This window comes from Chenopodium album, chromosome 6 (assembly GCF_948465745.1).
Source record: "Chenopodium album chromosome 6, dcCheAlbu1.1, whole genome shotgun sequence".
Lineage (NCBI taxonomy): Eukaryota > Viridiplantae > Streptophyta > Magnoliopsida > Caryophyllales > Amaranthaceae > Chenopodium > Chenopodium album.
Genome location: NC_137839.1, coordinates 6,585,534 through 6,611,634, shown reverse-complemented (window position 1 = coordinate 6,611,634; position 26,101 = coordinate 6,585,534). Strand labels below are relative to the sequence as shown.

The window sequence follows — 26,101 nt, the reverse complement described above, 5'->3', positions numbered from 1 at the left end:
TATCAACACAACTGCAAATTTATACGGCGATAAGAGATTTTAAGGTATTATTCATCTTTTTTATGTTTGCTAATTGTATGCTCTCCGCTAATGTCGGCAAATTTTTGTTAATTGTAAGTTTGGAACAATTTTTTAAGTGATTTTTTTTTTGTAACTTTATTAAAAAAAAAAAAAAATTTGAAAATTGTTGCAAATATATTAGGGTGAATGTTATTTTCCAAATTAATGGATATTTTAAACTACAGCTTTAGAATATTCCAAACAAAACAAAACAAAACAAAACAAAAATAGTAACAAAAAACAAAATTTTGAAAAAAAAAAACCCAAAAAAAAGGAAATGTAGATAAGATGGAATTTAAAGGCAAGTACAAAATTACTGGCTTTTAAATTTTCCAACTAAAATAATTTTTTTATTTAAAAAGGAAAATTTAAAATAAACCCAAAAAAAATTATAAAAAAGAAAAACCCCAAAAAAGGAACCTTTCTAGTTTAAAGGAAAATAAAAAAAATAAATGATTGTCTTTCAAGTCTTTAGCTCGTTTTGGAATCAAAATTTATAATAGCCGTTTTGGAAAACATTTTTGTTAAATTAGTCATTTTAGTAAAAGATCTTGTAATCTTAGCTTGGAGTCTTTTCTTGGCCAAGAATTTCACTAGCTAGGAAGACACTAACCAACCAATTTCTCCCTTGTATCAAACTTTCGATGACATGCAACTCTTTGCTACTCTTTTGCGCTGTCTCATAGATTTATGAAATATCGTGTCACTTTTCTTCAAGAAAACAACAATATCGCTCGTAACAAAATCATTGGGAGGCTATGAATCATTAAAAAATTTAACGGTAAAGTAAAATATGACTATTTTTTTTTTTTAAATAGAAATAAAATATGACTATTATAATGTTTTAATGAAGTAAAATATATTAATGTGGTTTCAGTTCAAAATTTATAACATTCATTGTCAGTCTCATGATTCTACTTCCTTGCTTAAATGTACAGTAACTTTGACTTTGATATCCCATGTCAACAAGAAGTAATTCATATCGAGTGTGCATGTAACTAAATCAAAAGCTTTTCAAATATTAATAAAATAACTAATCCAAACATTGTTAGTCCTTAGCAATGACGTACGAGATTATTTTACAGGTGTTTGTACACTTATAATAAAAAAATACAAAACCTAGCTTATCCTCTTAATAATGTACGTACGGGGTTAAATAAAGGTTGATCCCACAAAGGAAGTGGCTTAATAATTGGGTTGCTATGAATAATACTTCCTTATTTATTATTATTATTATTATTATTATTATTATTATTATTATTATTATTATTATATCTCAAAAACAAAAAAGTCATACAACCTACAATAAACTAGTGGGAAGCCGAGATACAATCTAGGCCCCCACTCCACTAGCTATAATATAGCAAAGCCTACCCTAGTAAAAATATGAGCTGCAACACGTGCTCCAATGTCTTGCGTCGTCGAGAACCTCTGAACTTGCTTAAGCAACGCAACAGCCTCCTTCTCTAATTCACCAAATGAAGAAAAGGAGAAGGGAATGAACCCATATCCAATCGCCTGACAACGAGCCTCATACTTAACCCGCTTCCGATGAGCTGCATCAGCCACAACCCGTCCAAGAATATTATTATTATTATTATTATTATTATTATTATTATTATTATTATTATTATTATTATTATTATTATTATTATATTTATTTATATTTTTTATTTTTTATTTTCCTTGTAATATTTTGAGTTTTATATTATTAAAGATAATTTTAGTTATATGATATCTTGTTAAATTTGTCTTGATTTATACTTTCATACTATTAAAATTTTACAGTATAATTTTTGCATATTGATAATATGAAATAGTAGATTGATGAACGTGAAAAGAGAAGTATTGCAAGTAAACACTAAAAACAGAGAAATAATTATTAGCTAACTCAATATGATTCAAATCTATTACAAATTTAAAGGAAAAAAAAAATCAAATAATTAAACATAGCACGGACTTGCTATTAAGTCAAATCAATTTCGGTCAAACTAAAAATACTCTGAGGGGAGAAACAGATGCAAACATGTTCGAATAAGTTACTAATATCCCACTTTGCTACTAATAAAGCCCATTAAACATGAGAAAAGTTACAAAAATCAAATGGCAGCTATCTTTACGAACATCACCATAAATTAGATGGATAGAGCCTTAGGAGGTAGAACCAAGCTCTTGCTCTGTCCCCATTAATCACGTTTAGCATGATTTAATACAAGGCAAGATCACACCCCAAGCTTTTTTTTTTTTTTTTTTTGAAGAAAATCACACCCCAAGCAATTAATTGAATGCTAAGAGACAATATACATCTCATAACCCCATAAACCTCCTTGTAGGAAAGTGAGGGATAGATTAAATGGTCAGAGCTTCCCTCTCGATCTCAAGAGATTTTAAAATCGATTCTCATCGATCACACGACCCTTGTGATGCTGAAAAAAAAAAAGAACTCCTTGCAGAAATTAAATTTTATGCACAAGAATTTGATTTATTTGGGTACTATTTTTAATGATTAATAATAAATAATTAAAGGGTATAATCTCACAAAAAAGTGTGAAAAAAAAAAGATACTTTATGGCAATAATTTTCCTTAATAACCTTGATTTCGTAAGGATAATAATTTTGATTACTAAAAGTAAACTAAATCATCACTTAATTAGTGTTGCCCTTAAACTCAGCTACTTTTTCTCAAATTGTAACCAAACCATGGTCACATAATAAATATTTCACCCTCGGAATTTCTCTCCCTTTGAACCCAAACAATGCAAACATTATCCACAAGGAAACCTTCTTCCCCTCTTCTCAAATAATCGTGCACGTAATTAATTATCTTATTATTCTTCCTTAATTAACTTCCAAAAACTAAAAGTAAAATTAAATTTCTAATTTTTTTGACGGGAAAAAAAAAATTAAATTTCTAATTGAATCCTTATTTATGAACGATTTCCCTACAAATTGTTTAAACAAAAATTAATTCCTACTTTGCACCGTTTTAAAAACTTATTCCCTAGATAGTGTCCACGTAGGATCGGGTATTAGGTTTTTTTTAATTTATTTTTTTATTTTATATAAAGTATAAAACCACAATTAGTAATAATAGCGGTTTTACTTTTAACTCTTTAACACGTCTTCCCTGTCTTCCCATTTCCTCTCTCCTCGGTTCTCACAATCTCACTAAGAGTCAACAAATCAACAATGGTGGAGAGTATGCACTTGAACTGTGCAGCCCCAAAACGCAAATGTTGCCCACCAATTCAATTATTGTTGTTGGTATTAAAACAACAAAGATGCTATTTTCAAGCTTCTGCCTCAACCTCTTTATTCACTCTTGTTTTTTTTTTTTTTTTTTTCATTTCAAACCTTTTTTTCTTCTTAGATCTTCTCTCCCTTCTTTTATTTGTTTTGATTTTCTGGGTAATTTCATACAATTATAAATTCGAATTCTGGGTAGTTTTGGTTTAAAAAAAAAAAATTCTGGGTAGTTTTGTTTTGATATAATCTCCACTGGGTAATTTCATACAATTATGAACTCCCATGTAACTTTTTTTTTTTACTTCCTGTTTTAATTTCATGGGAATACCTTAGCATTCAACCTCACAAACTAGTTTGCGATCGACCTAGAAAACCCCATCTTCAAAAAAAAAAAAAAAAAAAAAAAAAAAAAAAAAAAAACCTTGAAGAAAGAACTGTTGTAGAAAAAAAGGAAAAAAAAATAAAATAAAACTAAGCTAATACCCAATCCTATGTGGACACTATCTAGGGAATAAGTTTTTATAACAATGCAAATTGGGAATTAATTTTGATTTAAACAATTTCTATGGAAATCGTTCGGTTTTCTAGGTCGATCGCAAACTAGTTTGTGAGGTTGAATGCTGAGGTATTCCCATGAAATTAAAACAGGAAGTAAAAAAAAAAAAAGTTACATGGGAGTTCATAATTGTATGAAATTACCCAGTGGAGATTATATCAAAACAAAACTACCCAGAATTTTTTTTTTTTTGAAACCAAAACTACCCAGAATTCAAATTTATAATTGTATGAAATTACTCAGAAAATCAAAACAAATAAAAGAAGGGAGAGAAGATCTAAGAAGAAAAAAAGGTTTGAAATGAAAAAAAAAAAAAAAAAAAAAAACAAGAGTGAATAAAGAGGTTGAGGCAGAAGCTTGAAAATAGCATCTTTGTTGTTTTAATACCAACGGCAATAATTGAATTGGTGGGCAACATTTGCGTTTTGGGGCTGCACAGTTCAAGTGCATACTCTCCACCATTGTTGATTTGTTGACTCTCAGTGAGATTGTGATAACCGAGGAGAGAGGAAATGGGAAGACAGGGAAGACGTGTTAAAGAGTTAAAAGTAAAACCGCTATTATTACTAATTGTGGTTTTATACTTTATATAAAATAAAATAAAATAAAATAAAAAAACCTAATACCCGATCCTACGTGGACACTATCTAGGGAATAAGTTTTTAAAACGGTGCAAAGTAGGAATTAATTTTGGTTTAAACAATTTGTAGGGAAATCGTTCCCTTATTTATAGCCTAAATTCACATACCTAAGGTTTTTTTATTGTTCATCAATCTATACACATATTTTATTTTTATTTTTTAAAAATAAGAGCATTACTTGAAGGCACATCACCTCCTTGTTTTAGCTCATTCCTCTTCCACCTTTAAACACCATATTTAGAACACACCTTTTAAATCTTCTTATTGTAATTAAATAAATATTTTAAAACTCGTTTCATACTCGGTATTTTGTGTGCTTAGGAATAATTCATCAACCCTTAAAATCAACAACTTACTAGTTGCGAAAATAATTCATTAGTCCTTAAAGTCTAGTAGTCGACAACTTACTAGTTGTGAGAATGATTCATTAGCCCTTAAAGTCGACAACTTACCGAGAAATTTCTATTCCGAGGAAAATAATAAAAATCAAAAGAACAGAAGAAGAAGTAGCAAAATAGTACCCCACTTCCAACCAAAAGAAAACCAAAATTGATTGGGACATATTTCCTCTAACTGTAATCTTATGGTACTACTAGTGCATTAAATTAGGGCAGGTTACTTGGTGCCCTTTATAAACTAGTATTTCTTTGGTTTCAATCCTTCACATCTAAGTATCACATACATTTTATTTTCTAAGACATTTTTTCCTCTTTGAGAAACTAAATTGGAAAAAATATCTCATCTTCTTCTCTCTAGCTAATATACTCCTTAATTAATAATTCTATCTTATCAACTACTCAATTTTTATTTTATTACCATTTACAATCTTTGTCTCACTTTTTCCATTTTCTTTTCGCTACCCTCCTTTTTTATTGGAACCTTACTCACAAAAAGAGCAAGATTTTGGGCATAATATTCTTTTGATCTAGGTAAATTAAAGGATTAAGAAAAGTTTTGGATTTTGGAAAGAAAAAAAAAGGGAAGAACGAAAACATGGGTGCCCTTCTTGCTAATTGGCCATGGGAAAACTTGGGCTCTCACAAGGTACTAATTCTCTACCCTTGTTTTTTTTGGAAATTTCGGTTTATAAATTGATTATTAGGTAATCATTATCTTTTTTAATAAATAAAAAATAAATAGTAATTGTGCATAATTATTTTTATCTTGAAATATTACATCAAATCAACAATTTTAGATAGAATCAACGCGTTTTCTGTGAAAGTTGAATCCTAATTTATATATCTTACAATACAAGATGATATGAGTCACGAATTAACCATGGATTTTATCTTGTAGTATTTTCTATACGGCCCGTTTATTGCACAAGTAGCACAACTATGGTGGAAAGGAGAAACAATAAGCAATACATGGAGCTTCCATATTCTATTGCTATGTAGTCTTAGAGGTTTTCTCCATCAACTTTGGCATACTTATTGCAACATGCTCTTCCTTAGCCTTAAGCGTCGAATTAATCACAAAGGAATCGATTTTAAGCAAATCGATCACGAATGGAATTGGTATGCGTATGCCCTATTATTTATACATTATATGATTATTTTACAACATACAATTAAATTTAATTTAATCATATGATTCTTATTTTATATGATTTAATATAATTACAGGGATAATTTCATAATTCTTCAAGCATTAGTTGGAAGCTTAATGTTGTATATGTTCCCATCCTTAACAAATTGGAACGTGTTATGGGACGCAAGAGGATTAATTGCAGCTTTGTTGATTCATATGGTAGTTTCGGAGCCGTTGTATTATATGATACATAGGTTATTTCATAACCAGCCAAAATTATTCAACAATTATCATTCACTACATCATTTATCTCCTGTACTTCAGCCTTACACTGGTAAGTTTTGCAACTAACTTATTTATTTTGCGTATAGTTTTGGTTTATGCTACCTAAAATCATTAATTTGAATATGGTTGGGTCAAGTAATAATATAATTTATTGTATTAAAAAAGATTGATATGTCTAGAACGTAGCTTAACTAGCTAGTATAATTACACCAATAATTTAATTAACATGTTTAATTTGTTATGTATGTATTAGGCTTAAATGTTAGAAATTTCCACCATTTTTTATTAAGGAAATTATTCAAAAGTTTTATTTAATTTATTAATTAAAGTGAAAATAAAGTGGTCGGTTTAATAAAATATGGATAAGTTAGGTACCTCCTGAATCCTGATACCATATTTAATTTACAGTTGAAATAAGTTCAAATAAGTTAGTCTAATTAACACTTTTGGTATGAACTTTTGCAGCGGGAAATACAACATTCTTAGAGCACATTCTCTTGTTGGGAATCATGGGAATTCCATTGGTTGGAGCAGCTTTGATGGGATACGGTTCAATTGGCTTGATTTACACCTATGTTTTGGCATTTGATTTCTTAAGATGCTTGGGACACTCAAATGTTGAAATTTTCCCACATCAAATTTTTGAAGTTTTGCCTATCCTTAGATACCTTCTATACACTCCGACGTAAGTATCTCAATCTTTACTTCTATCGGCTTAGTTAAATTTAAATCTTAAACAAAAATACGGGTGATTTCGAAATTAAATGTATAAGGTACATACTTCTTCATAAGAATGATTTTTAAGTTAAAAATAATGGTAGGAAGGTAATTGATGGAACACCTCATTCCAACTATATGGGCACCACAGAAGAATGGAAGAGTAATAAATATGTTACTTCAAATTATTTACGGGTCCTTTTGTACTATAGAGCTAGTTTTATTTCTCATGCCACTAGGCCTGTTTTAATAAATTAGAAAGAGTTCGTTGTAACAAGTAACCATTAATGTGATCTAACTTCCAAAGGATTCATGTGGTGTTGTCAAATGCATGCTTGCTAGTTAAGAGTAGAAAACAAAAAAAAAAAAAAAAAAAAACCATCCTTACTTACCATGGCAGATGTACGTGATTGATTGTTTAATTTCAAAATATGTAATCTATAAAGTTGATAACTTTACTGTCATCAATGTCTAAAAAAAAAAAAATGTCATTAATGTTTAAGTGTTTTCAAGTACTTTATTATGATGTTTAACTTAACTTCTTATCAACAACGCTTATATTATACCGCGTGGAAAATTTATGTTCGACACAATTCAGAAAAGTTTAAACTAAACGCATATGTTAGCTTTTGCTTATCAATCTGTAATGTTAACTTGTTACCTAATTGAGTCCAAAACTATTCGAAATGTTAATGTTGCACGCCACTCATGAACAAAGAAAGCAAACAAATTAATGTTGAAATTTATTACTAAATTTTGCAGATATCACAGCATACATCATTCAGAGAAAGATTGTAATTTCTGTCTATTTATGCCAATTTACGACTTATTGGGAAATACTCTTAACGGTAAATCGTGGGAGATGCAAAAGCAAATAAGTCTAAATTCAGGTTTGGAAATATTCAAGAACTTTTTTTCACATCTTACTGAACAAATCTTTCCTAAAATGTGAAAAGTTTGGTTACTTTTTTGTTTTTTATTTTTCATGTGTTATTTGTCCTTTTCTTATATTAAATGATTTCTCACATAAATAGATATGCTAGGAGAAAGGGCAATATATTACCCTATCATTGGTTCATTCATAGAAAAAAAAATTATGTGTTACATTTTTATTTTTATTAAGGCATGGGGTCATTACATGCATGTGCACTTGTACTACCCCATTTCACCTTATACCCTACATAATTATTGATATTAGTACAAATTTCTTGGTCTTTTATGATCAAAGAAAAAACATGATAACATTGACTTGTAATAATATACATGATATGATGATAACATTGGTCTTGTAATATTGTGACGGATAGATTATTTTATATATACATTCGATGTTTTTAGTGCATAATAACTCTGATCATAAAAATTTGTAATTACGAAATTCTAATGAAATATACATTAGATATGGGTATTAAATAGTCAAATTACGCATATTATTAACTGTTAATTAGTAATTAACATAAAGTCTTAATATACAGAGAAAAATGTGAAGGTGCCAGACTTTGTGTTCTTAGCACATGTAGTGGACATATCATCGGCCTTGCATGTCCCGTGGTTGTTCCGAGCATATGCAGCCCTACCCTTCTCCGTGCGGTGGTTCCTCTTGCCCTGTTGGCCTATTGTTTTCTTGGTTATGTTCATGATGTGGGCATGGGCCAAGCCCTTCACCGTCTCCTTCTACAACCTCCGCGGCAAGTTGCACCATACCTGGGTTGTTCCTAGGTTCGGTTTCCAGGTACCTTACATCATACTCCCTTTGTCTCTTAATAAATATTACTTGTGTCATTTTATATTACACGTGTAAAACAAACAAGTATACCTACAAAGATATTTAACTTTAGTAAAAAAAAAAAAAAATTACCCAGCTTTAACATTTGTAAATATCTATTTTTTGCACAGTATTTCTTGCCATTTGCAACAAAAGGCATCAACAAGCAAATAGAGCATGCTATACTTAAGGCAGATAAAATGGGTGTCAAGGTTCTTAGCCTCGCGGCCCTCAACAAGGTGTGATTTTTTTTTTTTTTTTTTTTTGACCAAATTTTATGTATTTTTTAATTCAATGTTTAATTTAGTTTGATGTATTTCCTAATTTGGAATCGAAATTTGTTTAATTTACAGAATGAAGCATTGAATGGTGGAGGAACATTGTTTGTTAACAAGCATCCAAACCTAAAAGTACGTGTGGTTCATGGCAATACATTGACCGCCGCAGTTATTCTTCATGAACTTCCTAACAATGTCGAGGAGGTCTTCCTAACCGGTGCAACCTCTAAGCTCGGAAGAGCCATCGCCCTTTATCTCAGTCGTAAACAAGTGCGAGTTTTGGTGAGTTTTACCCTAATTCTTCTAACTCAAAAGCACCCTAATTAAAATATCATCATATGCAACAACTGTACAACGTGACCAAAAAATTCCACAAAAAAGGTTTGGGATGATCAATTTGTCCTAGTCACGTTGTAAAAGTTATTGCATGCAATATATAATGAGTTGTTTTTAACTAACAGACGTCACTATTAAGATAATATAGTTCAATGTCAGAAGTTTTATCAACTAAACTAACAAGTTGAAAAGAAAACGTAGTACGATGGATGATTCGATTAGGAATTGTGTACAAGTATTTGCAAATAAGGTAATTTAACATGTCAATAAGAAATTTTATGACCTTAGAACCACTATGACCAACCAAACATTTATTGGGTTGAAGGTTGGTTTTATCCCTCTTGGTTAACTCCTTAGCTGGCTGATCGGCCCCCTAATAATGAACATATATATGTACATGCATGAGTTTATATACTGGTACATGTGCATTCAAGTTTTCTTCACTTTTTACCTAACATTTAGACCTTTTAATTCATTCATTGGATATGTCTGAAATATTGTGATAACATAGATAATTAGATGGTGCTGGATCATTTAAAAATTAACAAAAAAATTGTTACACTTTTATTCTAAGTAGAACTATATTTACCATCTTGATTATTTGAAGTTGACAGAATTATAATTCATTTAAATTTTACTTATATTTGTACAATAATATTGCAGATGTTGACTCTATCAACTGAGAGGTTTCAAAAAATTCAAAAGGAAGCACCAGTAGAATGTCAAAAATACTTGGTACAAGTGACCAAGTACCAAGCAGCCAAGAATTGCAAGGTAATTTATTGTACTAAATATATGATATTTAATTTTAAAGTTCACTATAATACATATGACTATATCGAAGACATATACTTTAAATGGACACCAAACAACCAAAATTTTAAACTAGTGCCTTGACGTAAAAGTAATAGTTTTCCTTAAACACATATATCATAAGTTAAATAGTGTTATATGTAAAAGTGTAAAAGTGTATACATATATAGGTTTGTGAACGTTTAATTGGAATGAAAATATCTATCCGTACAACAAGAACAAACAAAAATTAAAAAGTATCTCTATATGAAAGTGCAATTACTATTACTTACAATTTTGGATAATTGGGACCATAACATAACACATGAAACTCATTTGCAATGTATATTACAGACATGGATAGTAGGAAAATGGATCACACCAAGGGAGCAAAATTGGGCACCAACCGGGGCCCATTTTCATCAATTTGTGGTTCCACCTATCTTGCATTTTAGAAGAGATTGTACTTATGGTGATCTTGCTGCCATGAAGCTGCCTGAGGATGCCCAAGGTCTTGGCAGTTGCGAGGTAATTAAGCGCCTTTTATTTCACACGTTAAAATGATATATAAAAATATACTTTGTGTTTAATTATGTCATCGTCGCATGCTTCTTGTAATTCTTATTTAAAATTTGACCAGCGGATCAGGCCAAGTTGAAAACAACTTGGACTAGTGAAATAGACGGTTTAGTTGTTAAGGGCTCATAATTCAGACATGATCTAGTATCTAAATCTTTTAAACGATTAAGTGATTTTGATTTGGTTTTGAACTAGATCCACTAGTTCGGCCACTTGTCATTGATATCGATGGTGTTAATCAGGGCCACCATTACGTAGTTCAAAAGATGACCCTTCTAAGAAATATACATCGTCACACTACCATGTATATGATGCATTAGTCATGATGTATATTAATGATAGGTGATTACATATATCACGATCAATGACTAAATAAGACAATATCTTAGTGAAGTAACATATATTTATAAAAATCTTAATTACTACTAGTAGTAGTTGATTGCATCCAATCTATAACGTGTGAATTTCTTCCAATTCCAAAGATTCATTAACTATGGCCGGCCAATGATGGCTTTCATTATTCAACTTAAGTTTCCGTAGCTTCCTTGCTCATACAATAATGATGCACCTACTAGTTATAAATGTATGTAGTTGATGTCTACATATTTATAAAAAATTAGTTGAATTTTGTAAGCTTAATTCAAGAGAAGACTAATTTTATCTGTTAACTCCATGATTGTAGCAACATAGATAAAAACGCTAAAGGCTTGAGACGGTATATAAACTTACTAAATCTAGAAGGGAAAAAATCATGAAATGTTTCTTTCTGCCTTTTTTTTATTGCACGGTTTTATTTAATTATTTAAGCATGCAATGTTTTTTATCACCAGTATCGATGAATACTCATAAAGTCATAAGTCATAACCAAAATCTCTCATCAAATGAATTGAATATTCTAACTTTAAAAACGTCTTTTATTTGTGAATGGATTGAGTACACATATATGGCATATATGTTGACACATCCTTAGACATACAAACATTATTTCAAAGAAACATATATAATATTAAATCATAATATATATGCTTATTAAATATTTGGGATGAATAATTGTTGCAGTATACAATGGAAAGAGGAGTAGTACATGCATGTCATGCAGGAGGAGTGGTTCATTCACTAGAAGGGTGGACACATCACGAGGTTGGTGCAATTGATGTGGATAGAATTGATGTGGTGTGGAAATCTGCAATGAAGTACGGTTTAAAACCTGTTTAAAGTTTGGATAATTACTTATAATAATTAAGAACTTAAAAAGGGGGTAATCCAAATTAAAACCCCTAAATTTTAATGATTCTTGTAATTTGCAAGTCTCCAATTTTCTTCTTGCAAAATCGCTTTGATTAATTTCTTTTTGTAATTGCTTCAATATTAGAGAATAGGTCTATTTCATTTTTAGCTTGTATTATTCATTCCATGTATGTAGTTAATATGAAAACAAAAAAAGAAAATTGTTATATAATAACACTACTATATATATTTATATATAGCATTGTATTCATTTATGATATAAATAATAATTATTGCTATATGCTTTTACGATTCAATTCTACTACATAGTTATCAATGGGAATGCTCAAATTTAGGGTATCCAAGCAGTTGGTAATAATACCTTGATTAGAAATTTTGATAGTTGAATACTAGTCTCCTATAATACCTTGATTAGAAATTTTGAGAAAAATCTATCAAGTGGTTTTCTAGCACTTCAATCAATCAAGTTAATTATATTATGCTTGATATATATATAGTACTATGTTGTACCGGGTATGATTTAGATTTATTGTACGACGCACATCATTGGAGTATAATTAATAATAAGTACACATATTTTACAAAGTTAAATGTTTAAACTGTAATTCTTTGTACTCCATATATATAATAATTATTCATAGGATAATGCACGGTGTAGTAAATCATATATGATGTAATTAAAAGTAGTCTGTAATTTTTCCCAATAGTCTAATACATAGTAGATGGATAGGACATGTTATAAGCTCTGATCTATTTGGTTCACATAAATAACATGGATATTAATAGTTTTCTCAACTATTGATTAGAAAATGAATACAGCAACCACATTAAAAGAGCTTGGATATAACTCTCCCTTACGTAATTGCTACATACCTTCCAAGCTTCCACCAATAAAAAGGGTCATCAATTAAACTCGTTGCCTCCTCAACAACGTAACTCGTTTACAATTTCAGATCAGAAGTCAAATAAAATACACGTGTCTATGTTGGATTATTGCAATGTGCCAATGTCAATGTTTGTCACAAAGTATCTCAATTGCACCGCCCCTTGTGATGAGTTGTCACCCTTCATGGACTGATCAAGGAGATTAGCATAACAAGTGGCTATTCCATATATGCCAAAAGCTCCAATGTATTTTTTTTTTTCTTTGTTGTTTATAGATTGTGCCACAAGGACAGGGTGAGAATCGATCCCAATATTTTCTGAAATTGGAAGAGAAGCTTTAATCACTTAGAGCATGATCTGATTAACTAAACGGAACTGATTGGAGCTGAACTGAATTGAACTGAATATTTTATGATAGAAGGAAATTAAGAACTGAACTGAACTTATTGGACCTGAACTGAACTGAACTTATTGGAGCTGAATTGAACTGAAAATAAGCTGAAGATAACAAACCCTTAATCTTTAACCAAAAGTTCTAATATTACTAGGGGCTGTACAGAGTGCGGTTTGCGGTTTGAAATTTGCGGTGCGGTTTTTAAAAATGACCAAACCGCGGTTTGCGGTTTGGTGCGGTTTCAAAAAATATTGAGACCAAACCGCACCGCAAACCGCACTTTAATGCGGTTTATGATTTTTATACTATATTTTCATTAATATTATATAAAAGAACTAAATTATATGAGCTAATCTTTAACTATTAGTTAATTAAAAATTAATTAAAAGAGTTTAATATTTGAATCATAAACTAATAATTATAAAATAAAATAAAAGTTTTGTTTTTAAAAGAATAATTACAATTTTAATAAAATACGGTTAAACCGCAAATCGCACCGCACCAAACCGCATTTTGCCGTGCGGTTTGGTGCGATTTTTTTAAAAGTACGGTTTGGTGCGGTTTGAAAAAATTACAAACCGCACCACGCGCGAACACCCCTAAATATTACTATATGAGTTGAGATCCTCTTTTGTTTGATTCATTTTGATTTTTCTATTTTACAATAATATCAAGTGAAAGGAACAACCCCCTCAAAAAAAAAAAAAAAAAAAAAAAAAAAAAAAAAAAAAAAAGGTGAAAGGAACAAAAAGAATACATTGGATCGATTAGTGTACATAAATTACTAAAATGAATAGATCGATGGAATTCATCTAATTAGCATCACCTTTAAATTTACAGTATTTACTACAACCACTAGCAATTTATACTTTCGCTTACTAGCTATATTAATTTTTAAACAACAAGCAATAGTTGTATAATTAGTAAAAACCAGTTATAAATAGTGATCAATCATTTCTAATCAGCAATATAAATTTCGAAAACAATATAACGGGTCTGGGCAACCCGAACAAGGAGGAGGAGAGTTAGGTCCACAAACAAGGTCAAGGAGCTTCCACTCCCCCTCACTTGTGAGTGTCCTTAGAACTTAGAGCACACCATAAGGTACAATATAAATCCTCTTTGGGAATGAAGATCCAATAGAGGCCCCTTAACCAGTGGCTTGACAAATACCCAGTTTTAAACGGCCCTACAAACCTGGCTCTGATACCATGTTAAATTTCAAAACAATATGAAACGGGTCTGGGCAACCCGAACAAAGAGGAGGAGAGTTAGGTCCACAAACAAGGTCAAGGAGCTTCCATACCAAAACCAATTGGCAATAGTAGGAGTAACTCCTCTATCTTATAAAGTGGAACCACCTCTCCTTTTTCTCCAATGTGGGACACTCACAAGTGGGCTACAATGGATTTCAACAGCCTCCGTTATCGTGTCTAAAAATGAACTTCCAATCAACAATATTCAATTTAAAAACTAACTATTCCAATCAATCAATTTAATCAACAATATTCAGTTTTAATCAATATGACACTGAAAAATATTTTGATTCAGAAAAAAATCACATACCAAAGACCTTGATTTGTCTAAATATTCACTTCCAAAATAATTAATGATATTAGATGATCTTATGGTGTAGAAATATTCAAATATCTATCACTTCCATTCAGGCCCTGCTCTCTTCAGCTTAATTTCAGTTCAATTCAATTATGTTCAGTAAATTAGAACAAGCCCTTAGTATAATTCAATTTAGTGAAGGATTTCAATCATCTTTTGATCAAATGAAAAATTAAAATCATTTCTCTCTTTTTTAGTTATGGGCTAGTTATGGACCGTGTACACTTATTTTACCAGGTTCGTATTAATTGGACTACTGGGCTACAGGCCCAAATTCCTTTTTTTTGAAAGAACTACAGGCCCAAATTCCTTGCAATGGGCCAAATGATATACATTCAATTATTTTTTTTCAAAGAAAATAAAGTGATAAAAAGAAAATAAATTTGATGACACGTGAAATGGTGTGAAAGTTACACGTGTTAAATAAGCATGATAAGAGTTAAACCTGTCAACCGCCTAAACCTTGCTCACAAAACCCTCAACACAAAATAGCTTTGTAAACAAAAACTCAAACTCAACACAAAATCTGAAATAGTACTCCGTATTTCATTATTATCAAAATTACTGAGTACAAAATCAAACAATTGATTAGAAATGGAAGGAAGGAAAGATTTGGGAGTGCAAACAAAAAGGCTTTTGAAGCGTATTACCAATAAGAAGAAAAACAGAATTAGTAGTATTAATTTTAGCAATATTTTTCCAGATTTTGCTAATTATCTTAAATCTGATTCTTATTTTTACTCCCACTTCATCTCTTCTTCTCACCCGTCTCATAATTCAGCTCCATTTGATGCTTTTCTCTCTTTTAGAGGTAACTTACAGTACTTATTTCATCTTTATTACAGTACTTTTTAATTTCTTGTCTTTATTTATTTATTTATGGGTAATATAATATTTTATTGATAATAAATATGTGCATTTCATCTTTTGTGTTAATTACATCCCAATATAATCCTTTAAATGATAGATTAGTAATTTAGTATGGTATTATATGTTATGTTATTGTGTAAGTGTAACACTGTAAATGTCTAAAGGGTATAGGCCCTATAGGCAAATTGTGCCGTGCCTAGGCCAAATTTCAATTATTTTATCGTGCTTTTGTCTACTATTGTCAGTTTGGGACGGGTTGACCTTAAAGGTGTCAAAATCACACCTGACCCAATTCAAAACCGACTCGAAAAATATACGATTCAAATTTCAACTCTGTGGACATAATAATTTAACATTGACTCGGTTTTAAAAATTTACCTGACCCAACCTCATTAGAACTAATCCGAACATTTGAATTGACACCGGTAGTTGGGCTATGAATCTATGATGTGCTTTTTTCTATCAAAAAATGTTGTCCTGGCATAGCCCACTGCCATGTCGTGCTGGCCTTATGCCGGTTTTTTTTTTCCGTGCTTCGGCCTGCCCAGTAGTTTCTTTTACTAGGTAGGTAGGCAGGGTGATAATGGTACTACGGTAACACTTTAAATAGGTGTATGAAAGTGTTGCCAAATAATTTATTCACCCATTGAAAGTATTGGTACAAGGTGTATTGGATAAATTTAGGCAGCCCATATGGTTATGGACCTTATGGTAAAACACAAATGTGGTGGCACTTCATATGGCGGTGGTAGTATGTATTACAATTTTGCTTCAAATGATGATGTTGGTGTAACATTGTTACATGAATTGGTGTAGTATGCTATGATTGTATCTAAAGATGACTATGGCCAATTGGCCATGCCTCGAGTTAGGCCTAATAGTTGAGTCATGCGCTTTGCTATTTTAGTGTTGTGCCATTGGCCCAGCTCAGTGTCATCTTTAGTTATAGCTCGAAAAAAGTAATTAGTCATTGCTCAAAGGTAGGGATGGTTGCTTATAAGCTTATAGATATATGGTTATGGACCATATGGGGAAAGTAGTGTGAAAATATGCTCCCTAGTCAATAGTCTGTTTGAGAAAACTTAAGGTATACAATAACCCAAATCTAGTACTTTGCATGTTATAGCCATATGCTGATTCGCTATGAATGAATGGTCAAATTTGAGAAAATCCATGAAACTTCTGTTTTGTTCATTCTACTTGTAGAAGAAGTGTTATCAGCATTGGTCATGCCCTGGAGGTTTCGGTGCGGTTTGCCTTTTGTTTTTCTTTAATTGTATGCTGTGCCCAAATCTTACTAAAAATTACAAACAAAGAAATGTAAGATAATCATTGAATGTAACAAAATGGGTTTAATTATCAGATTTTCTTGTCATTGGACAACTTTCAATTGTCCTGTGTCTTATCAAGCTTCATTTCTCTTAGTAACTTCTTGTTTAGTATGGATCAATTTGACTTGTCATGTTAGCTATAATCCTCTTCTTACTCAAAAGAAAAACGAGGTTAATGGAATTTGCTAATGACGGAGTACATTGTAATGTTCCGCAACAGTCCTATTTGGATAAGAATTTACATTAAAGATGGCTGGTTTGTTGAAACAATTTCTCTGTGTGTGTGATTAGATGCAGCCCATACCGGTGAACCTATTTTGGCAAATAAAGGGCAAATGAAGGAGAGGCTAGTGGAATACCTTAAATCTGATACGTATCTGTACACTCCTTTGGAAAGTACTCGACATTGTGATAATATTGCGGAGAAATCTGTCATTTCTTCCCCAAGAGGTACGGTTCCTTTTGCTTTAATTAGAAATTTTTGAACGTTAGTTGATGGTGGATTCGAGTGTTTGAAAGTGTTCCCAGAACTTTTGTACGACATTGGATTGTACTGGACCCTAAAGAACAACTTTTAAGGTGGGGCTTTCCTACTCTGCTTTGTCTCATACCCATACTAAGAGTCTATGCTTCAACAAGGAAAAACAATAGTATGGCATTATACCTTGAATCCAAATCTTCGGTCTTTGATTTTGTTATTCACATTTGTGGCGATTTTTCTTATTAGTTCATGCTATTATTTTAGGCTTGGTAACTTATTTTAGTAAAGAATTTTAGCCAATCAAAATTTCATGGGCATGAATTTGTATGAGTAACATATTTTAGGCTACAACCTCTCATTCACTTATTGAGTTCAAGTTGATTATGGAATTTTTTGAAAGCCTAGGACAGCTACCTCGAGGCTTTTTACCTGATGCTTACTTGGTCTTAATCTAAACAACAACACTTTAAGTAGGTTTAGAGACTAAAGATCAATAACATACCTATAGTATCTCAAGAGTCAAAGATTTCTTGGTCCAGCAATGATTTAGTTGGATTTACAACACTCTTTCAAGTATATCATTTGTTATGTTTGGTTAATTAATGTTGCGTATGCAAACTTAATTTATTCTGTTTGTTCTGATCTCCTGTTGCTTGCAGGACAGGAGTTGCGATTCACAAGAGTAACTAGTACAGTATTATCGGATAAGATTGCCTGGCAGACAAAAGAAATAGCTGAAAATTCTGTGGTTGAAAAGCATGGGGATCATGGCTCAAATGGTATGCCTCATGATGACAGTATCTTATTCCCTAAAACTCCAGCGCTCCAGGAAGTAAAGAAGCAAGCAGCTCGCAGGAGCAGTCGATTATCAACATTCTCAGGTTCTTCTCACTCGATTACAGTATGCTTTTGCTAAAAAAAAATAAGCATCTTTCATGATGTTATTCAAATATGCTTTTCGAGATGCACAGAAAGTTATACCTGCTTAGAAGTTAGTATATATATATGCTTAAAACTCAATTAGTGTGCTGTAAATAAAGTGTGGTCAGCCTTCAGCTGTGAAAAATATTCACTAATAAGGGCTAGGTTATGATTGAGCTCTGGCTTTTGTGTGCTATATATGTGTTCTATGTTCACGATAAATGTTGTTGGTTGTATGTACGGGAGTTGAGGGTGGGATCCCTACTAAGCTTATAGTGATATACAAGCCTTGCACAGAAGTTTTAAATAGAAGGATGCAAGAAGCACTAAATTCCATGTGATGAACTATGAAATGTCGAAGAAATGGGTAAGCTACATGTGTAGCTTATGGCCCTAGGCTATGATGTATGGTCGTATGGATCCCTCTAATTGATTCCATGGTCTTTACAAATGCATCGTGGCATTTGGAAGACGATTCGAGAAAAAAAAGTTTGTAGTAGATAAAATTACAAGTCGCTCTAATTAGTTAGTACTACTGGATAGGTTATATTTCCATTATTGAATTGTTTTGGATATATTTGATGGAAATTGGAAAAGGTTGAATTGTTTATGACATTACAATTTGGTGTCATAACATTATCCACTCAAGGAAAAGGAATTTTCTGTATAGGCTATTTTCCAACAAAAGTCAATATAGTTTAATATAGGCTTAGTTAGTTGTGATTAAAGATACAAAGCTTAAATGACGAGAGAGTATGTGTAATGATCTCCGAGATTTGTGAATAGTATGTACAAGTACCAATTTCACCCCAACTATATAAAAATGTCCCTCTTGTAATCAACAATTCTCCAAATCCCCTCCCCTTGATCAAGTTATGGTAATCACAAGAAAAGTCGCCATTTAGCTAATCACTATCTCAGAGCGAGATTGGCCTTGCCTGTTATTTTTCAATTCAAACAATGATGTGGTCTTTAATTTCCCAAGATGCATAACTATTTTAATTTTCATATTCCACCTGTACTTGATACAGTTTACCTGCATGCAATAATACAGAATGCTATAAGAAATTTTTGTTATCAACGAACGTGTAGTTACCTACATATATAAAGGTGAATTGTTTTGCGTATGTTAGATGTAAAATGTTACTCCGTATTTTTCTGTGCTCCAGTTTTGAGACTGAAGATTGTATATGTTCTTTGTGCAGGTTAAAGTACTGGAATAGTAACGTAAACAAGTCTTTAATGACTACATTGCCATAAGCAGCTAGGGCATAGAAGCTTAGACTGATTTCATTTTGTATATGTGCTTAATACTTATAATTGTATCATCTACAAGTAAATACTTTGGTTAGCTCTTGACATCTCAGGACAGTTTGTGTAGCGAATAATATGTCGAATGTTCTTTCGATGAAGTCTAGAATCACCAAAAGGAAATTGCTTTTTGTCGAAATTAGAAGTAATACATAGCTCTTTTAAGTTTTGAGCATCTTCAATTTATAAACTTTTTCCATGTTCTTTATGTTCATCTGGGAGTGCTATAACTCCAAATGCTGAAGTGTTAGTTGAAATCACAGTTTCATAGACATTCTGATTTTGATTTACGACACCAACCAGGAACAGACTTACCGGTTACCCTGCAGGTATAAACTAGATAGAAATCAAAGAGGTAAGACTCCTGTAAATTTGAGGGTCTTGTCGTTCAGTGAACTCAGGTTTAGATTGTCATGGCTGTGTTTGGCTGGTCATGGCCGGAGACTTATATACAACAGCAGGTTGTGTTGAGCGGACCTAGCCAATAGTTACACTCTTGAACAAGGAGGTATAGATTGTTTATTGAGTATAAAAACAAATCCTATGTTTCAACCATGAGCCATCTAATATAGTATCAAGAACCAACGTGATAAGATCATGATTTCAAATTTCATGCATCCTCCTTTTAAGTGAAATAATTAGCGCACATTATTTTATTTTAAAAGGAAAGGTTGGTGGGGTCCGATAAAATTTTATGTTCAAACAAGCTCATCTCGTGATATTAAGCCTAATTTCCATGTTGGTATAAAAAGACGACTATTCTCCAACGAGTTAGATAAAAAAAAAAAAAAAAACAATTCGCTTAATATACGTGTATACTGTTATTCGGCCATATTTCATTACATGGACTACATGTATTTTCCCGTCATTTTTAATCTCCCTCAATTGTTTTCTTTAGCCTAATTTAGTCCATAAAATCCAAAATTAAAGAAGGTGTTAAAATTAAAAGTCATACTCTAAACCATAGCAAAATGAGTGGATGACATTTTAGTGATACTAATTGACACAAAATGTAAGCAAGAAAAGAAGTGTACTAGATGAAGGGAGAAAGAGGGACTACACTCTCAAGAAAGGAAATGCACCCATGTGGTGACCATGTGGAAGATAAGCAAGTTAACTCTTTGCCAAAGCCAAAGCCAAAGCCAAGCCAATTTAAACCAACAATTTTGAGCTTGCTCTTTTATTTTTCTGGCTTTTGGTCCCACTTCTTCCCCTTTTTTTCATCTTGTTTCCTCAATCCCGCCAATTTTCCGTTGTTGACAACCTTTTTCTTATGGGTGTGATAGTTATGAAATTAGTACGTTGCTATCAATATGTGCAAATTGATGTAGTATGTAGTTGGTTCCGTTTTATATTATTATTAACGATTAGATACTTTCTACTCACATTTTATGTCAAACCGTTTCAAATAATGTGAAACAGAGGTAGCATGTGCTAATCAATGTGCAAACCGAAATAATTTGGCTTTCTATGAACGTATCTAGCAAGAACTAACTTAGTATTGTCATGGACTCGTGGTAATATATCCTAATTGAATTTTTAAATTAAAAATTCAAATGTGTCCAAACCCAAATGTACAATATCGACCAAAATGAGATTGATTTGAGTCAATCCGGACTTAAAACTTAAGAAGAATAGATTGACCTTTCTTCCTTAAAGAGTTAATTCCTGATGGGTCATAATGACTTGGCTCGAATGACTCATCACCCAAATATGACCTATTTATCACCTTTAATTTTAAATTGATTGGAAAAGCGTATTAGTTCAAATAGTGTTGGCTGAGTATTTCCTCAACTTTAAACAGACGCAGTGATTAGATTTCATAAGCTATTTTGAATTTTTGGCAATGATGTAAGTTAGTGTTTGATTAAAGGTATCATCTCACCCTAAGCTAATTTATAAATGGTTATGAAACTTTTCTCAACCTCCCAAAATATCAAATTGTTAACAATTTTACTGTGTTTCATTTTTGTAAATCCCTTTGCTTTACAACTATTATCCCACAAAATTCACCTTTCCACTCAATCTTTCCACACTCACACTCTTTTTACCACCCTCTCTATTACTTAATCATGTTTTTCTTAAATCCGTCCATCCACTCAGCTATATTCTTAATATCGGTGTACACACTCTATAATAAATTTTAAGATCAAATAAAACGAAGATATTAGTTAAAAACTAAAAAATTGTACTATGATGATTTTTGTAGTACTATGAAGCTTTCTACTCTACTACCTACAATTAATTTCTATAGAAAATATTTAAATTCAAAGCCTCACACTTATGATAATAAAAATCAAGGTAAATTTTAGAAAACCTTAATACAATATACACCTAATATCCAGCCTTTATATGCACTCTCTTCTCTCTCTCTCTCACACACACACACACATACATTTATCAATTGTCAGTTATCTTTGAGTTAGCTTTTTGTATAGTACCTCAATTACATGTATACAACATGCATCTAATATAGCAAAAAAGGAGAAAAAATAGCTTACTAAATGTGGTTATTTAATGCATGGTAGTGACTTTTATGTGTGTCAATAATAAGACCAACAAGGTCTCTCTCACTTATGTTCTCTATCAGTCGTCATAGTATGAGTTGTTGTGGTCAAATAACATTGATTTCTTCCTCAATTTTTATCTTAACCACATTTCTAATTTTTTATTATTGGCTTAATTATTGGTTGATTTGATTCAATTTGCATCGTGCATTATCAGTAATCTACGCAATATTTCTTAGCACTCACATGGTGTCTTTGCTATCATTGGATAAAGAGATTTGAAGGACATAGTTTAGTTGAGCAATTTGTACGGATAGTTGAGAGATTTTTTACTACTAATTAATTATTACATCCAAGACAAATACTACCTCGGCTTTTAATATCTTATATATCATAGTATAGTTATACTTGATACAATTATTGTCAATGCATTAGTTTGATCTCAATATACGAAGTATGAAGTATATTCTACCTCGGTTTCATATTACTTGCAGCGATTACACACTTTATGTCAAATCAACGACGGCACTATATAATTAGACATTAGTTAAAATTATTTTTTTTAAAAAACTTGATGTATAATCATTAGATAATAAATGATAATAATTATTTTTGAGAGGATATTTTCTTTTATCTTTTTATATGTATAGTCAAACTTAATAGGGTAAATAATACAAAAGGTCACAGTATGCTAGTACGTAGTATATCATTTTCAAAAAAAAAAAAAAATGTTCTTTGTAAGAAATATATTGTCCTTTGTATTGGCCTAGACATCATAAAAATTTGGCTTGACAAAATTTCACCTTTTAATCATTTCTCTAAATTAATTTTTTAAAGATAGATAGTCCTTTAATTTGACTATTATGCATAATGAGTACTTTTTTTGCATGTGATAAGTGTTCTTAATTCTTCTTACATATTGCATTAAACAATTTTCAATGAAAAGTTTTGGTTGATTAGAAAACTTATTCTGTACATACCATAAAACTTAGAATGACTTTAAAAACCGTATAAGCTTATTATCAAGAAAGGTATAAAGGTATGTGGTAATTTAGACTTATTCAATTATTGTAAATTTGTAATGCATGTTTGTTTTCTTATAAATAGCTTGGTTTGAAGTCATCATGATATAACCGTTTTTGCAATTTCTTATTATTTTCAAGCTTCCAAGGGTGTCAACCATCTAATATATAAAATGCGCAAACAAACAGAAACATATACTCCCACACACACAATCCCTAAATTACACTTTAGATTTTTTTCGTTCCCAAACATTAAATTCTCTATAGACTCACGATAACTAACACATCAAAGACTATATAACCATCCCAAAAAAAACTTTACCCACAAAATTTATTAGCTTACATACCAAATGAACATTCCACTTTAATTCTTATTATAAAAGGGTTTGACAAATTTATCACCAACCATATGAGTATCAACCAAAATCAAGAAAAATGCCATTTCATGACATAAATGACGTATAAATTTAAAGAATTATTTATATATTTACGAAATTTTATTTGTTCTTGTAACAAGTAACAAAAGTTGGGATTGCACAACATTAGGGAAACCCCCCCTTTATTCTTGATGACTAAATTTTGAAAAAAATTTGGCATGTCTTCCAGGGCTTGGGGTGGTGGGCCATAGCCCACCCATGTGCCTGCATGTGCTGTGTCTTTCTTATTCAAGGCCCACCATTTCTCTTTCATACCTTTTTCTTCTTAACAAAATAAATGGTGTGTTTTCAACACCTTTCTTCTCCTTCTCATGTGCATCCTTTCTTCTTCTTTGTTTAATAATCAATCCTAGTGAAGATTTTTTATTCCAAGGTATGTATTTTCATCCCTATTATTTCTTCATCAGCACCTTTTCCTCTTTTTTTATATATAAGAACAATAATAATGAATTTTTATATATATATTCTTCAGTTTGGTGCGTAGTTCTTACTTTTTTCATATGCTTGCTTCACATGATAATTTATGTACATTTGCTCATCTTTAAGTTTCAACAACATTACACATTTTTCAAAATTGAAACATTCGGTCATTTGCAGTGAATAGTTAGTTGTCAAGCTGGTCGTACCTTGTATTGAAAAAACCAAAAGAAAAAAAGTATATAGCCAACAAATTTTCACATGCATACATATGAAAGATTTAATATTGGTTCCTCTTTCAAACATTCTTCTTCAATTTTCTCTTTAATGTAATGGGTTGTTACCTTTTCTTCAACACATACATAACTTGTACATAATACTTGCTAGTCATGTATGTATAAACATGTACACCATTGAGCCTTATTAATTACAAGCTTCTTTTTAAGCAGAATGCATACTCATAAATCTCTCAAGAAAGAATTCTTGAAGAAATGGATAACAAGCCTTCAAATATGCAGCTCTTCAAAAGAGAACATGAACTTGTTGGAAAGGAAGAAAGCCATAAAACTATCAGCTGACCTAGCCATGGCTTCCACTCGAAATGGTAAACGATCTTGGAGTCGTGCCCTCATCATCAAGGCTTCTAAAGATAGAGAAACCGGAAATTTAGCTAAGCAAATCTTGGGTGACAAAACAACTTATAAGTGTTTTTCACAAGATGACCTCAATGCAACAACATTCACAACAACAACAACAGCGACAACAAAGCCTAAATCGCGAACATCTTTTGTTCAAAGCAATAAGAAGAAGCCTACTTGTTCAAGGAACATACGCAAGTTTAGGAAATGTGATCCAAAGAAATGTGGTGTGTCAAATAGTAATAAGGTGAAAAAAGCTAGGGCAATGGCAAAGAGATTGGTTGAGAAAAGAACACAAATACTAAAAAGGTTAATTCCTGGGGGAGAATACATGGATGAATACTCTTTGGTCAAGGAAACACTTGACTATGTTGTCTCACTTCGAGCTCAAGTTGATGTGATGCAATATCTTGCTAATTCTCCTCAACTCTTCATTCATATTTAGGAAGAAAAAAAAAAAAAAACTATATATATATAGTATATATTTATATGGTGTTTAGAGATAATATATTGAGTAATTTGGGGGTTATATTTTGTAGCTTATTGTTTTATTAGCCTACTATATAAAGGACTAAAAAGAATGAAAGATTTGTCTTGTATAAATGGTGAATCATATGGTAGTTCAATAGGAACTAATATAAAGGCTAGCTTTATTGTCCAATTTCTCTTTTAGCAATTTGATTTTTAATTTCTTGGACTCGACTACTAGCTTAGTTTTAGGCATAAGTTTTATGCTTTTATCAATCTTTAATTGACGCAGTCAGAATTAATGGAGGAAAAGCAAGCGCAATTATTTCTAATACGAAAAACAGATTTATAAGCGATAAATCGGTACAACACCATAATCCACCAGAAAAGAATAAAACTCTCGAGAATATTATTAAAAATTTCAAAAACCGCATATTAAAGACAACTAAAACGTTTAAATAGTCTAAACAAAGCCCTAATACGAAAATAAGTTAAAATTCGAAAAAATGTTTAACCGTTGTTTTCAAGCCTTAAATGAACTCGAATGGCTCAACAAGCCTGTTGCTCGCAGCGTTGTAAATTGGACTCGTTGGCCCTTTTCCATTTCCGATTCTTTGTGATTGTCTTAAACGATGTTTTAAACCCCCTTTACTAAATAATAGTTGTACAATTGAATTCTTATAATCCAATATTCCAATATATAAACATTTAGGGAAACTTGCATTTTAAGAGGTAAGGAAGGATATTACACATATAGTGATAGTGTAATTGA

General features: G+C 31.4%; 3 protein-coding genes across 4 annotated transcripts; all 3 read left to right on the top strand.

Annotated features, from left to right (window-relative positions):
- The first annotated feature begins 5,164 nt into the window (after positions 1-5,164).
- LOC145635760 (very-long-chain aldehyde decarbonylase CER3-like) lies at positions 5,165-12,321 on the top strand. Its single transcript, XM_081687112.1, has 11 exons — positions 5,165-5,547; positions 5,800-6,020; positions 6,129-6,367; positions 6,784-7,003; positions 7,798-7,925; positions 8,511-8,767; positions 8,932-9,039; positions 9,154-9,360; positions 10,078-10,188; positions 10,561-10,734; positions 11,845-12,321. Exons 1-11 carry the CDS (start codon positions 5,497-5,499, stop codon positions 11,998-12,000), a joined length of 1,872 nt encoding a protein of 623 aa, XP_081543238.1. The 5' UTR covers positions 5,165-5,496; the 3' UTR covers positions 12,001-12,321.
- Positions 12,322-15,448: 3,127 nt separating this feature from the next.
- Positions 15,449-19,942, top strand: LOC145634426 (uncharacterized). Of its 2 annotated transcripts, none has more exons than XM_081685851.1 (4): positions 15,449-15,737; positions 17,425-17,577; positions 18,268-18,489; positions 19,735-19,942. In XM_081685851.1, the coding sequence occupies exons 1-4, from the start codon at positions 15,521-15,523 to the stop codon at positions 19,737-19,739; spliced, it is 597 nt and encodes a 198-aa protein (XP_081541977.1). In that variant the 5' UTR covers positions 15,449-15,520; the 3' UTR covers positions 19,740-19,942. The 2 variants fall into 2 exon arrangements, with proteins under 2 accessions (XP_081541977.1, XP_081541976.1); XM_081685850.1 differs by having other exon boundaries at positions 17,419-17,577; positions 19,735-19,939.
- A 4,080-nt stretch (positions 19,943-24,022) lies between these two features.
- LOC145634425 (transcription factor IBH1-like 1) lies at positions 24,023-25,639 on the top strand. The gene is made up of 2 exons (XM_081685849.1): positions 24,023-24,179; positions 24,673-25,639. The coding sequence occupies exon 2, from the start codon at positions 24,674-24,676 to the stop codon at positions 25,304-25,306; it is 633 nt and encodes a 210-aa protein (XP_081541975.1). The 5' UTR covers positions 24,023-24,179; position 24,673; the 3' UTR covers positions 25,307-25,639.
- The last annotated feature ends 462 nt before the right edge of the window (positions 25,640-26,101 follow it).

Coding starts and splice junctions, on each gene's coding strand:
- LOC145634425 (XM_081685849.1), top strand. CDS start 24,674: ATGCATACTCATAAATCTCTCAAGAAAGAATTCTTGAAGAAATGGATA.
- LOC145634426 (XM_081685850.1), top strand. CDS start 15,521: ATGGAAGGAAGGAAAGATTTGGGAGTGCAAACAAAAAGGCTTTTGAAG. Junction 15,738..17,418: donor TGCTTTTCTCTCTTTTAGAG/GTAACTTACAGT, acceptor GTGTGTGATTAG/ATGCAGCCCATACCGGTGAA. Junction 17,578..18,267: donor TGTCATTTCTTCCCCAAGAG/GTACGGTTCCTT, acceptor TGTTGCTTGCAG/GACAGGAGTTGCGATTCACA.
- LOC145635760 (XM_081687112.1), top strand. CDS start 5,497: ATGGGTGCCCTTCTTGCTAATTGGCCATGGGAAAACTTGGGCTCTCAC. Junction 8,768..8,931: donor TTCCTAGGTTCGGTTTCCAG/GTACCTTACATC, acceptor TTTTTTGCACAG/TATTTCTTGCCATTTGCAAC. Junction 9,361..10,077: donor GTAAACAAGTGCGAGTTTTG/GTGAGTTTTACC, acceptor ATAATATTGCAG/ATGTTGACTCTATCAACTGA.